Here is a 12,565-nt window from a genome sequence, read left to right on the forward strand (position 1 = left end):
GAAACGATTTATACATAATTTTTTTTTTTATATTTTTGCTATTAGACTTCACATTCAACATATGACAAGTGTATCATTCCCCAAGAATAATAAAAATCTATTTTTTTAATATAATTGTGCATAGTTATATGACCTAGAATTAAACAACAAACTTGTGTCATGTCATTATTGAAATATTACTCATATATTTGCCATCCATGTTTTAATTAAAAAACATAGCATTAAAATATGCATATATTGGAGACATTACATATTTTTAATTATTAATATTGTGGCACTGATTGTGATATCGATGTTCATACTTATGTGGTGACAGCTCTAGGTATGTACAAATAACATAATGTATAGTACATGTGTATATTTGAAACTGAGGAATTTTTATCCAATTACTTTGATGTATCCTATTATTTTCATTTCATAAATTGAAGCATTGTTCAATTATTCATTCAAATTAAATGCCCCAAAGCCAACTCTAATATGACGTTTTTCAATCACATAATTTGTTATTTATGTGCCAATAGGTAGTTGATTGAAGGGCTTTCATATGTTCTAGAAATATCACTGGTCACCCTCTTTAATTGATGGAAGCTTGGATCGTGTTTCAATGTGGCAACTTCCTTTTAAGTACTCAAATGTTATAGGCTGTGGAAGTTTGGGATCGTGTTTTGTAATTTATGCGTTTGCCATTCTTTTTGAAGAATGATTATCTAATTGAATTAAATTCCAACATTGTCGGCCTAATTGAAAATCTCTACTCTTAACAACGTGTCTTTCATTCTAATTACCATATCGTTTGTGTTGTGATACATACTAGGTGAAATACATTTGATTTGGCTGCTTATATGAATTTGTTGTGTGTTTAAAATTACGTTGGCATGAATAATCAAAGCCACCTTTTTTTTTTTTTTTGCAACAAGAAAATAATTTCATTCAAACTTCAAACCAGCAACAAAACAAGAAGCAGCAACAGAGTCTCAGTAACAGCAAACAACAGCAGCAAGAAAAACCAGCAACAGCCAAAGGAAAACAACTAAAATAAAAAACAAAACAAAGGAACCCAAACCAAGGACAACGATTTCCAGCCAGAGAGAGCACAAAGAACACCCAATAGTTCAAGCACTTCTCCCAGAAGGCAGCCAAAACACACCAGACAACAGCAACCATCTGAAGTCTTGAGATTCACTCATAACAATGAAAGCTAAGAGCTTTGCCAAGATTAACATAATCTACTAGAGCCAAGTAAATCCCTTCTGGACAAAAAGAAACACTAAGCATAGCTTGCACCAGTGGAGAGACAGATCCTTCCATAACCCATACAACTCTTTCAACAAAAGCAAAAATAATTCGCTTATATCCCCGAGGAACCCACCTCAAAGCCATCCTTAATTTTTCCACCAAAAATACCAAGTGGATTACCCAAAATACAACAAATATGGAGCTGGAACAGATAATCAACATTACCCCTATTTGAAAGAGCTGCCACATAGATACACCAGAAAGTAGAAGCAAAAGGCTTCAACAATAAAGATTAGAATCCATTACATACCAAGTCATACAAGGGTAGACCAAGAAAGCCATCTCCAACATAGCCCACCTCTAGAATGAAACAAGAACCCGCATGCATCAAGCAAACAAAATCAGTCCACCAATAAACCAAATTAACATTCTCAATACAAAACAAATCAAGGCTTCCATCTAGATCAATAATACATTCCCAGAATATGATCACAAAGAATACAAAATAAATGGAAACAAAAACATTATACCACCAGGAAATGAGATCATAGCTTTGAGTAGATGGATGCACTAATTTCAATAAAGTGATTCCCAAATAATACTCCCTTCCAAGGAACTCTGGTCTCGTCCCGCCATTCACTGATCGTCTTCATCATGCCAGGCGAGGAATCCGATTTCATCAATTGATTAAACCAAAGACTGATCCACGTTGCTTGAAATTAAGTCATACCTTTCAAAGCCCAACTCCTCCTCAGATTTGGCCAGTACTGCTTCGGGCAGAACCTATTGTAGATCATCTTCCATTCCAGAGCACTCAAGGAACCACCATAGTCTCTTTGCACCGAGCCAAAACCAATCGAAGAAAGCATTCTACATTTGTTGTTAGCGAAACACCTTCAATTCACATCTCCCAATTTCAAGACCCGTTCCCAAATGTCCATCCTCTCGCCCTGAATTCCTTCACACCCATACCCTAATCGAGACAGACACCAACCCACATCTCCATGACAGCCATCCGCTCACGCTCGCCATGAAACAAAGAGGAGAACAAAGCCGCCGATCGCAAGAGAAACTCTCCAAGATGAGGGAGGGGGGACCCGGTAGAGCACGCCTTCGCAAGGGTGAAGAAAACCTTTGTTGGGAGGAAAACATAAATAAGAAAATGTGAAGAGAAAACAGATTTTTATCTGTTTGGACAGAAGGAAAACAAAATGAGAAAAAAAAAAGTAAGAAAAAGAATAGGTGTGAGATTCGTTATTTTTTTTAATTTTTTTTTTAAAATAAAAAGATTTTGGGAGTGAAATTTTTTTCACCAGCTATCCTCTTTATCTTATTTATTTCGCCCTCTGACAATTACATTAATTTAATTTTAATTAAACAGTTTGGTTTATAATTTAATTTTAAATTAATTTGATTAAGTTAATTTTAATATAATTTCTGCTTTTGATTTATTTTCACAAATATAATTACATGAAACATGATATATTTTAATATAAGGGCATTATAGTTATCATGATATTTGTTCATTTTTTTTCTTTCTATTTTCTCCTATCCATTCAAAATAGAAAAAGTGATAATATTTTTTTTAATTTTTTTTTCTTTCTATTTTTTTTTCTCTCAACTTTTCTTCCAAAGGTAAGATAGAAAAGGAGATGATAGTGAGGAATATCACAATTTATTAATCAAAAGCACGTTTTGTTAAAAGAAATTCAAAAGTTTCTTGGATCAAAACCACATTCGAACACTTTTAACGTGTTTCTAAACATGTACTTGATATACAAATGTCCAATTTTTGGACACTTTTGCAACATTTTATTATTATAGATCTCATAAGCCATTCAATATATATGATCATGATTTGTAGAAGGGTAAAGTGATAAAAATATCCATCAAGTGATCAATCAGAAGCATTCAATATTTTAAAGAAAAAAAAGGACAAAAATACCATGATATTATTAAAATTGGTGCAAAAATAATCAAACCATTAACTTGCCTTAATGTCCATTAATTTTGGTGTTAAATATTAACTATGTTTGCCACAATGTTTGTTGAAGTAGACTAAAAAAAAGATAAAAATATCTACAAAATTATCAATTAAAAGTATTTAGTAGCTTAAAGTGAGAAAGAAGGTAAGAATATTCATAACATTATTTTAGTAGATGCAATTATGATTAATCCGTCAAAATATATGCCATATAATTTCTTTCCATTGTCATGTATTTTATCTTGTTTGTAAAACTTAAAATTCAATATAATGAAATAAGTTGTATGCAATTGAAAGTTAAAAATAAAAAAGTTCTAGCTTGTTGCAAAAAAGGCAAGCAGTTCATGAAAAATGTTGTTCCTACCTATAATGGCTTGGTGGCTATGCACACCTACTACTTTGCCAATTCCTTCATGTTGCTTTGTGTAGTGACACTGAACTATATATTGAGATCAGTTACGGAATCGTTTGCTGCGTAATTGGGATCCAAGTTTTCTATAAATCTTCAATTGTCAGTTTAAAATGTATTAAAATTTGTTAATTATTATTTTAAAATGTCTAAACTTCCCAAATATAGTTTTAAGTCTGTAAATTGAATTTAGCTCCTATTATTTCTTTGAAGTTGTTCCTGTTTCAACTGGCATTGAGATTTACAGTCCAAATTTAAGTTTTTTTTTTAAATAGTTAAAGTATCAGTTATTAATTAAAGGAGCCAAACTTAGAATATTATTTTTATTTCACAATTTTTTTATATAAAAATTTAAAATTAAATATTTTTTGTTTTTGTGTTCTGATTGAGTTAGCATTGAACTTACATAATTCATGTTCTATTTTCAAAATAACACGTCCGAGAAAAGGTATTCAAATTCAAAAGCGATGGGAACTCAAGACACTTGAGACAAAGTTGGTTCAATTATCTTTACTATTTGCGTGTTTACTTGCTGGCATAATGTCGTCAAAGATTGTTTTTTTCCCCCCCAATTCCGCGTGCATCTTGATCAAACATAGAAACAAGTTTAGAAAATTTGGTTCTCTTTTCACATGATGATGAGTTCATTCAACTAATATTTTCATGCATGCATGTAGTTTTCTGGAGACTTGCAAAGTTATTTGAATTATTTTCAGTCCTACTCTGTTTCAAAAATATTATTTGATTATTATATTCTATTTACTTCCTACCATAAACTTCTAATAAACTGATTTCTTCTTATTATAAAGAAGACTATGCATTAAAGGACAGAGCATTCACTAAATCCATTGCACAGAAATTGCTTGAGGAGAAGTAATTAATTCAAAAAGAAATGGGAACTCAAGACTCTTGAGACGAAGTTAGTTCGATTATTATTATTATTATTATTATTATTATTATTATTTTACTATTTATGTTCAGCTTAAGGATATAGCCTTTGATGCAAAATTGTCAAGGGGGAAAATCTTCCTTTTTCTTTAATTAATTTAGTAAATGATGCACCAATATAAAATACACTCATTTCTTAGCAACTTCTTGAGATGAGAAAGGGATTCAAATTAAAAATTATGCTAGGGACTCAAGTCACTAAAGATAAAGTTACTTTGAATCCCTTTCTCAAGAAGTTGCTAAGAAATGAGTGTACATTATATTGGTGCATATTCAATTATTATTTTTTAATTGAAATTAAATTGTTAGTTTACTTGTTGGCATTATTTAAAAGCAATGGACCAGCAAGGAAAAGTAGACTCCAACTTAGTGTATTTTGGGGGGGAAGACTTTACAAGTGTGAGATAGAAGCAATTCATGGACAAAGCATATATAATTTAAATTTACATAAATGAATATATATATAAATTTGAGGGAAAGTTAAAAAAAACGAAAAGATTTTTTGTATAAATTTGATTTTTTTATATAAATATATAGTTACATTCTTCTTATATATTAATAGATAGAAATCAATTTCGTAATGAATATTATTTTATTAATTTTCAGTCAAATATATTGAAAGCATGTGAATAGGAAAAGAGGAGCTGGCTAAAATAGAGTTAAAAAATGTGTTGGAAATTAAAAACTTGTAAAGTATAACAACACTCCCCCAATGGCTTGCTACCATCCCATACCCTACGTAATTTGCAATTTTCAAGACATGAATTGGCAAATAAAAAAAAATGGAGAAATAACTCATCAAACATATCATCACTTTCAGTAATTTACTATTTTCATACAATAATTTGAAAACCTCAAATCACTAATTTCCAAGTGAGATTCGTTAATTTGTAACAGAAAATTGAGAATATAACTTGTCAAATATCACTACTTCTTGTCGTTTGTTACTCTCATTCCTTGATTTATGCAATTCAACGACAAATAATTTGCGAGTTAGATTCCTATTTTCATATAAGAACAATGACTGGGTATTTAACTTTGGATTGAGATTACTTTAAAGTCTAAACTGTTTATTCCAATGGTCACTAAACGTAGTAACAAATTAAGGACATGGAACCGTGTCTTTTTGTTGACTTTTTTGTTGGCCTCCTTTGAATTATAGAACAATTTGTCGCCTAAAACAAGGATTAAATTACTCCTGTCGGTGTATAATTTGTTTTTCTTTTTTGATAATAACATCTCTCTTCCCTGCAACATTTGCAAAGGGTATTAGTCTCTAGTTTTAATAAAATTATAATCATATAATGTATGACAGATAAATAGCAAAACATCAACTTCTCCCACAGATATTTATCTTGCGGAAGCAACCCTTTTCGAAAGTGCTTGCTTTGTAATCAAACAACCATCATCGACATGCTTAGTTTGTCATCACAAATGTCAGTTCTTGTGTTGCTGCTGCTATGTGCTGTCACATTCAACAGAAGCTTCTGCTGCCATGACAGGGATCGAACTCTGCTATTAATCTTCAAACAAGGCGTTGTTGATCCTTCCAACCGCCTCTCCTCTTGGTCTTCCACGAACCAACATTGTTGTGAATGGCAAGGTGTTATTTGTGATCCCTACACCAGCAGGGTCCAACAGCTTGATCTGCAAAACTATAACTATATGGAAAGTGGCTCAGAATCCTTGAAAGGTGAAATCAACTTATCTTCTTTACTTGCACTTGAATTTCTAGAAGAATTGGACTTGAGCCGCAATGACTTTGAACGAATAAACACACCATCTATCAATACTTCTGTTGTTTCTCGTACTCTTTTACCTGCAAATATTTCTCTGCTCCATCACCTGGACTTATCACAGAACATGCATAATCTTCGTGTTGATAATCTTCATTATTGGCTCTCGCAACTTCCTTCCCTCACATATCTGGATCTCAGTGGCATTCATCTTCCTTGTGAAATGAAATGGGTTCAATCATTAGCTTTGTTACCTCTGGAGGCCTTATATTTGCGTGATTGTAATTTGACCAGCTCCATTCTATCCATGGCACATGCCAATTTTAGCTCACTTTTATATGTTGATCTCAGTCTAAATGATTTTACATATGGACTACCTAATTGGTTGTTCAATCTTAGCAATGACCTCTCCAATCTTCAACTCGGTCACTGCAGTTTGAGAGGTCCATTTCCAGATCTTTCAGGCTATCGAAAGCTGCAGAACTTAGATCTATCTAGCAACAAACTCAAAGGATCAATACCTGATTGGCTTGGCCAGCGTGATGGATTAATTGGCCTTGATCTTTCTAATAATTCGTTTCAAAGTTCCATTCCTTCAAACCTCTTAAATGCATCATCTTTAGCAATTTTAAATATTAGTTTCAATGACTTGAGTGGTACGCTTCCAAAAAACCTTGACCTTGACCAAAGGCACTTTGAAATTTTGGATTTGTCTCACAACTCAATTAGTGGAGATATATCGAACATGTTGCTGGATGGTGGGTATATATTGATGTCATTTAATAAATTTAAAGGACGGCTTCCTCGAATATCAGAGCATGTCATAGCTTTGGAGTTAGCTCACAACTCTTTTTCAGGATCCTTATCTTCTTTATTGTGTGACCCCGATCCGCGTAACAAGTACATGTTGGTGTATTTGGACATATCAAATAATTATCTGGTTGAAGAACTTCCAGAATGTTGGAGCAGTTGGGCATCTTTGTCTTACATATACCTAGGGAATAATCAGATGGTTGGTCAAGTTCCTCCAAGGATGGGTTCATCGTTTTCTCATCTGAGAGCACTAGATCTACAAAATAATGGCTTTTCTGGTCATGTACCTTCGACTTTTTGTCATTGCACATCTTTGGTGTTCATCAATTTAGAAGGAAACAACTTTTCCGGAAATATACCATCATGGCCGCAAAATATATCAGTTTGTGAAGCTGAGATCCAATCAATTTACAGGCACTTTTCCTCCCCAGCTCTGTAGTCTCTCTGCTTTGATTGTATTGGATCTTGCAAAAAACAAACTTTCAGGATCAATCCCTCATTGTCTGCTCAATATAACCCTTATGATTTCGGGCCGATTTCTTGAAAATGCTTTAAGCAAACAAGATCAACTTGTATCAACTGGCTTTCCATCTCCACAAGAATTCAAAATATATTTGCAGACAAAGGGTCAACAATTACAGTATGATAAAAATTTGAAGCTCGTGCGAAGTATTGATCTATCAATGAACAAATTCACGGGAGAAATTCCTATCCAATTGTTCAAGCTCACTCAATTACAATCATTGAACTTATCGTATAATTATTTGACTGGAGAGATACCGGAGCAGATTGGAGAGATGAAAGATTTAGAGTCTCTTGATTTATCCCATAACAATCTTCATGGGAACATTCCTCAGAGTATGTCTGGTCTATCTTTTCTAAGTGTTTTGAATCTTTCATACAACCATTTTAGTGGACGAATTCCACTGGGAACTCAGCTTCAGGGTTTTGATGCATGGAGTTATGTTGGGAATCTTGAGCTTTGCGGAGCTCCTCTTCCAAATAACTGTACAGTACCAGAAAAGCTAGACAATACAAAACAAGTTAAAGGAAATGATGATGATGGCTTTTTGAGGTCATTGTATCTTGGGATGGGAGTTGGATTTGCGGTGGGATTCTGGGTAGTTTGTGGTTCTCTGTTCCTAAACAGAGCATGGAGACACACTTATTTTCGATTCTTTTATGGTGTGGTTGATCGAATCTTTGTCTTTGTGGTCATAAAGCTTCAAAGATTTCGCTGATCAGGAATAAGAGACAACATTAGGTCAGTTAAGAAGTTTCTTCTCTTTATTTAAATTCATTTCTTTTGTAATAATGTTTATTCCTTAGCATATTCATCGCAGCTGTGATGATTTCCGTTTCTTTTTGCTGCCCAATAACTCATATGCATAATATAAGTTAAAGGCTTGTTTGATTCTGTTTTCTATTTTTATGTTCTTATAACAGTCACACAGGATAGTTTCTCAGAACAAATTTTGGAAACAAAAAATGATAAAATCTATTTGAATCATTATTTTTAAAAGCATATCTAAAATTTTTTTGGCCAACAAAGCATATCTAAATTGATGAAATAAAGGGTAAAAGAATAATTTAATTTTAGTAACATAATTGTTGTTAATGAAAGCATGATATTTTTCGTTTTTTTTTTCTAGTTTAGCATAATAAAAGTATCAAAACATCTTAAAAAATATTCTTGTTTTTTAGTTTTTTAGAATAATTTTTAACATTTTTGTTTTTCAGAATAAAAAACACATTTTTAAATATATTTATGCATTTTTTTTTTGTTAGGTAATCATATAGGTCCTAATTAAGTCTCTACGTGATGAAACAACTGTCTCCTATGAATCTTTTAACAAACCTATAGGACACACAATCAGTTTCAACTTTTTAAAAGTACTAAAATTTATTGATTTTCTATTTGAAAATTTTTAAACTGATCAAATCTATTCTTAAGTGTGCAAATTAAATTTAATCTCCTATGAATCTTTGAAAGAAGTTAGTTGTCATTCAAGAGAGAGAGAAAAAATACTCATTCTCATATAAAATTATTTTTATTTTGCTAACGTTTTCAAATAAAAATTAAAATTATTTACACTTTGGTTTTTATGCATGTACTTATTCATGTAACACTAAACTGATACTATTCATGTTTTTTTTTTTTAAGTAATAACAAGTTGATTGAAGGGCTTTCAAGAATCGTATACGTCCCCAAGACTTCGCTAGATAAGCTCTTTGATCGATGGAAGTTAGGTTCAAGGTACTGTCAAAGCTTTCAAGTTTCAAGTGTTCATATGTTTTTGGCTATTGAAGCACGTTGTGATGTTGATGACACAAAAACGTGTGGTGATGTCTTGTAAGCTGTTTGTATGTCATTGTGATTAATATATTAATTGTTGGGTTCAGATTTTGTGAGGTACACAAAATTTGGCTCTTTATACGAATTTGTTTGGTTCAATTATTATGAAGAGGTGTTGTCATATTCAATTTTAGTTAACCTCACTAGTGTTGTTGGGAGTATAGAACAAGCAATTATTTGCTGATCACTAGAATCGCGTTTGTTTTCCATAGCAGAGAGACAACAACAGCTGCTTTCTTAACTTGATCCTGCAATTTTAGAATATTTGATACCATGCTTCATGATTTCTCCTCTGATTCTATAATTATCAGTTTATTACCCTCACCATGTCCATGAACCAATGACTAAAACACAGAACGGATCAGTACATGTATGATCTTGAAAAAACCATTAAAAACTTGTTAAGTTAAAAATGGTTCTAGATTAAAAAACTTATATGATAAAATATTTAAAATATTATATATGCTATTATCCAATATTAAAATTCAGGCGGGTAACTTGTAAGGATGAATATTTGGAATATTGTATTTTGATGATTAATTTTTTATTTAAATTGTATATTATTTTAATCATGATTGGTTTGACCTTTGGTTTAACCGTGGTTCGACTACTATCCGTGAACCAGTGTCTCAATCAATACAATGATTGATTCAGTTTTTAGTACTTGATTTAAATTGATTGTCCAACCTCATTTAATTAAATTTCCAACTCTATTAGAATGATTTTAGAAGTAGCGATATTCAAAGTGACAAAATGCAAGTTTGAGAAACAAACTTTGAGGGCAATAAAAATTAGAAAAAATAATCTTATAAAAAAATTGATATCGATCAAATTCTCTAAATTACAAATAAATATTAAGAGATGAATGTTATTCCTTATCTATATAAAAAACCAAAATACCAGTTTTGATTGGCTATCGAGTGATCATTGGATCATCATTATTTGGTAACAACACAAGTAATGAAAAACTAATATGTTTGTTTTAATAATATCTTATTATAACAGTGATACTATTAATATTTAATAATTTAAATATTATTGTTATTGTTATTGTTATTTTTATTTATAAACCTTCCTCCAAAATTTATAAATTATCTTTTAAAAAATTAATCACTCAACTAATGGATTCAAGATTTATAGCTAGCTGAGTTATAAACTAAAATAATATGATAATTTATAAATCTTTATCCAAAATTTATCAGTTCTCATTCAAAATATACAGCTAGTGTAAAAAAAAAATCACTTGTAAATCACCAAAACTCCAGTTAAGTTGTAATTTTTTTATTGGAGAATTTGTAAATTACAAAGGTTGACTTGTAAACAAATATAATTTTTTTTTGGGTACAAAATATAATATATTTATTTAGGGTGTTGTTGCTAATAAAGGTGATCTAATAATCGCCTGGTGTAGCTAGTCAAAGTAGCATATTAAAATGGTATTTTGGTCTTGTATATTGATAAGAAATAACATTTGTTTTTAATATTTATTTGTAATTTAAGTTACTTAATCTGCATTAATTTGTATATGAGGTCCTTTTTTATAATTTTGCAAATCTTTGTCTATCATTTTGATGTCATTTTCTGTATTTTTTGTTTAGTTAACTCGTAGTCAAAGTTAACATTTTTTGACTATATGAATAACAGTGCATTATTTTCAAATGTTAAAATAGAACATTACATTAAAAAAAATTTAAAATACCAGATGCTCTCCTGTGAATAGTTGAGACTTATATTCTAATTCAATTTCAAATTTTAAATATCAAATATTATAATTTATAGTTTATTTTAAATATTTCATATTGACGTATCTCCTTCACAGTCATTTTTTTTTGTTTCCTGATTCGTTTCTCATTCTATTAATAAAATAATAAATTTATTTTTCGAATAACTTTTACATAATTATATTTTAATTTAAATTTTAAGAAATAATTTATAAGAAAAAATATTTTTAATCATTTAAATGATAATTTTATAAAATTATTTTATATAACTTACTACTATATTTGATTTAATTTTAAATATTTTTTAAAAATACTTTATAAATATCATTGTCAAAAAGAAATTGTATGAATTATATTTAATTCTTTTGCCAAAAAAAATTATATTTATTTTTTTAATGTTTTTTAAATACTTTTAGCCACATTATCAAATTAAAATTACTTTTAGTATGTATGCAAAAGTAAAGAGTTGAATATGATAAAATGGAGTTTTATTTGTGTAAAACCATCAAATAATGAATACTCACTCTGTTAAAAAATATAAAGTATTTTTTAAAAGGTTGGATATTAAAAAATGTAAGGTAGATTTTTAGTCTTTTAAAATGTAATAATTGCCCTTTTTTTAAAAGAGCCCATATTAAATAAATTATTTTATATTTATTTTAGGGTGAGATGCCCTATTAAATAAGGGTAAATATAAAAAGATAGAATTAATTTGAAGGCAAGTAATTACTTTATTAGGAATGAGATTTGATTAAAAATACTTTATATTTTTGAATGGAAGAAGTATATATTATGTTCTTCTGATTGTTCATGGGGATAGATAAAATTTGTACAATTAAGGGAAATTGGGGGAGAGGTTGATTTCAATTTCAAATATTGATTGGCCTTGGCATTTCAAATATTATCGAATCTATTTTGGATTTAGCAGTTGGAAAGCTGTTGGGTTTGCATAATGAAGTTTAATTTCTTTGAAAAGGACTGAAACTGGAAAAAGATAAGTATCCCTCAAAAACGTGTTGGCCGATGTGAAACTTACATATTTTGCGTGAAGATTGAAGAATATGATATAACAAGAAGTAGACTAAAGGGCAAGGATTGGGTTCGCTGCCGGGGCAGTCAACTTGAAGTATGGCAAAAACGTTTTGAAAACCATATTTCCAATCTTATGCATCAAAATCATGAAATTGAAGTTGATGTGAATAAGAATATTGAAATAGAGAACGATGAAGCATCTCGTATATAACTTCAACCTCAACCTTTAGTTCTTCTGTTCCTTCTGACTGATTAACTTTTTTAAATGTATGTGCAGATTTTCTATCGGATCAAAATGTTCATGAAGAGACAGAATATGAAAGGGGTATT

The 12,565-nt window shown here is 30.5% G+C and overlaps 2 protein-coding genes across 2 annotated transcripts; both read left to right on the forward strand.

Annotated features, from left to right (window-relative positions):
* Nucleotides 1-6,011: 6,011 nt before the first annotated feature.
* Nucleotides 6,012-7,565, forward strand: LOC129317243 (leucine-rich repeat receptor-like serine/threonine-protein kinase SKM1). The gene has a single exon (XM_054961609.1). It carries the CDS (start codon nucleotides 6,012-6,014, stop codon nucleotides 7,563-7,565), a length of 1,554 nt encoding a protein of 517 aa, XP_054817584.1.
* LOC129317595 (receptor-like protein EIX2) lies at nucleotides 7,082-9,746 on the forward strand. Its single transcript, XM_054961918.1, has 2 exons — nucleotides 7,082-8,390; nucleotides 9,291-9,746. Exon 1 carries the CDS (start codon nucleotides 7,648-7,650, stop codon nucleotides 8,365-8,367), a length of 720 nt encoding a protein of 239 aa, XP_054817893.1. The 5' UTR covers nucleotides 7,082-7,647; the 3' UTR covers nucleotides 8,368-8,390; nucleotides 9,291-9,746.
* Nucleotides 9,747-12,565: the final 2,819 nt, after the last annotated feature.

Source organism: Prosopis cineraria, unplaced genomic scaffold (genome assembly GCF_029017545.1).
Source record: "Prosopis cineraria cultivar Desert tree isolate PC_DT_omini unplaced genomic scaffold, ASM2901754v1 PC8, whole genome shotgun sequence".
Taxonomy (NCBI): Eukaryota; Viridiplantae; Streptophyta; class Magnoliopsida; order Fabales; family Fabaceae; genus Prosopis; species Prosopis cineraria.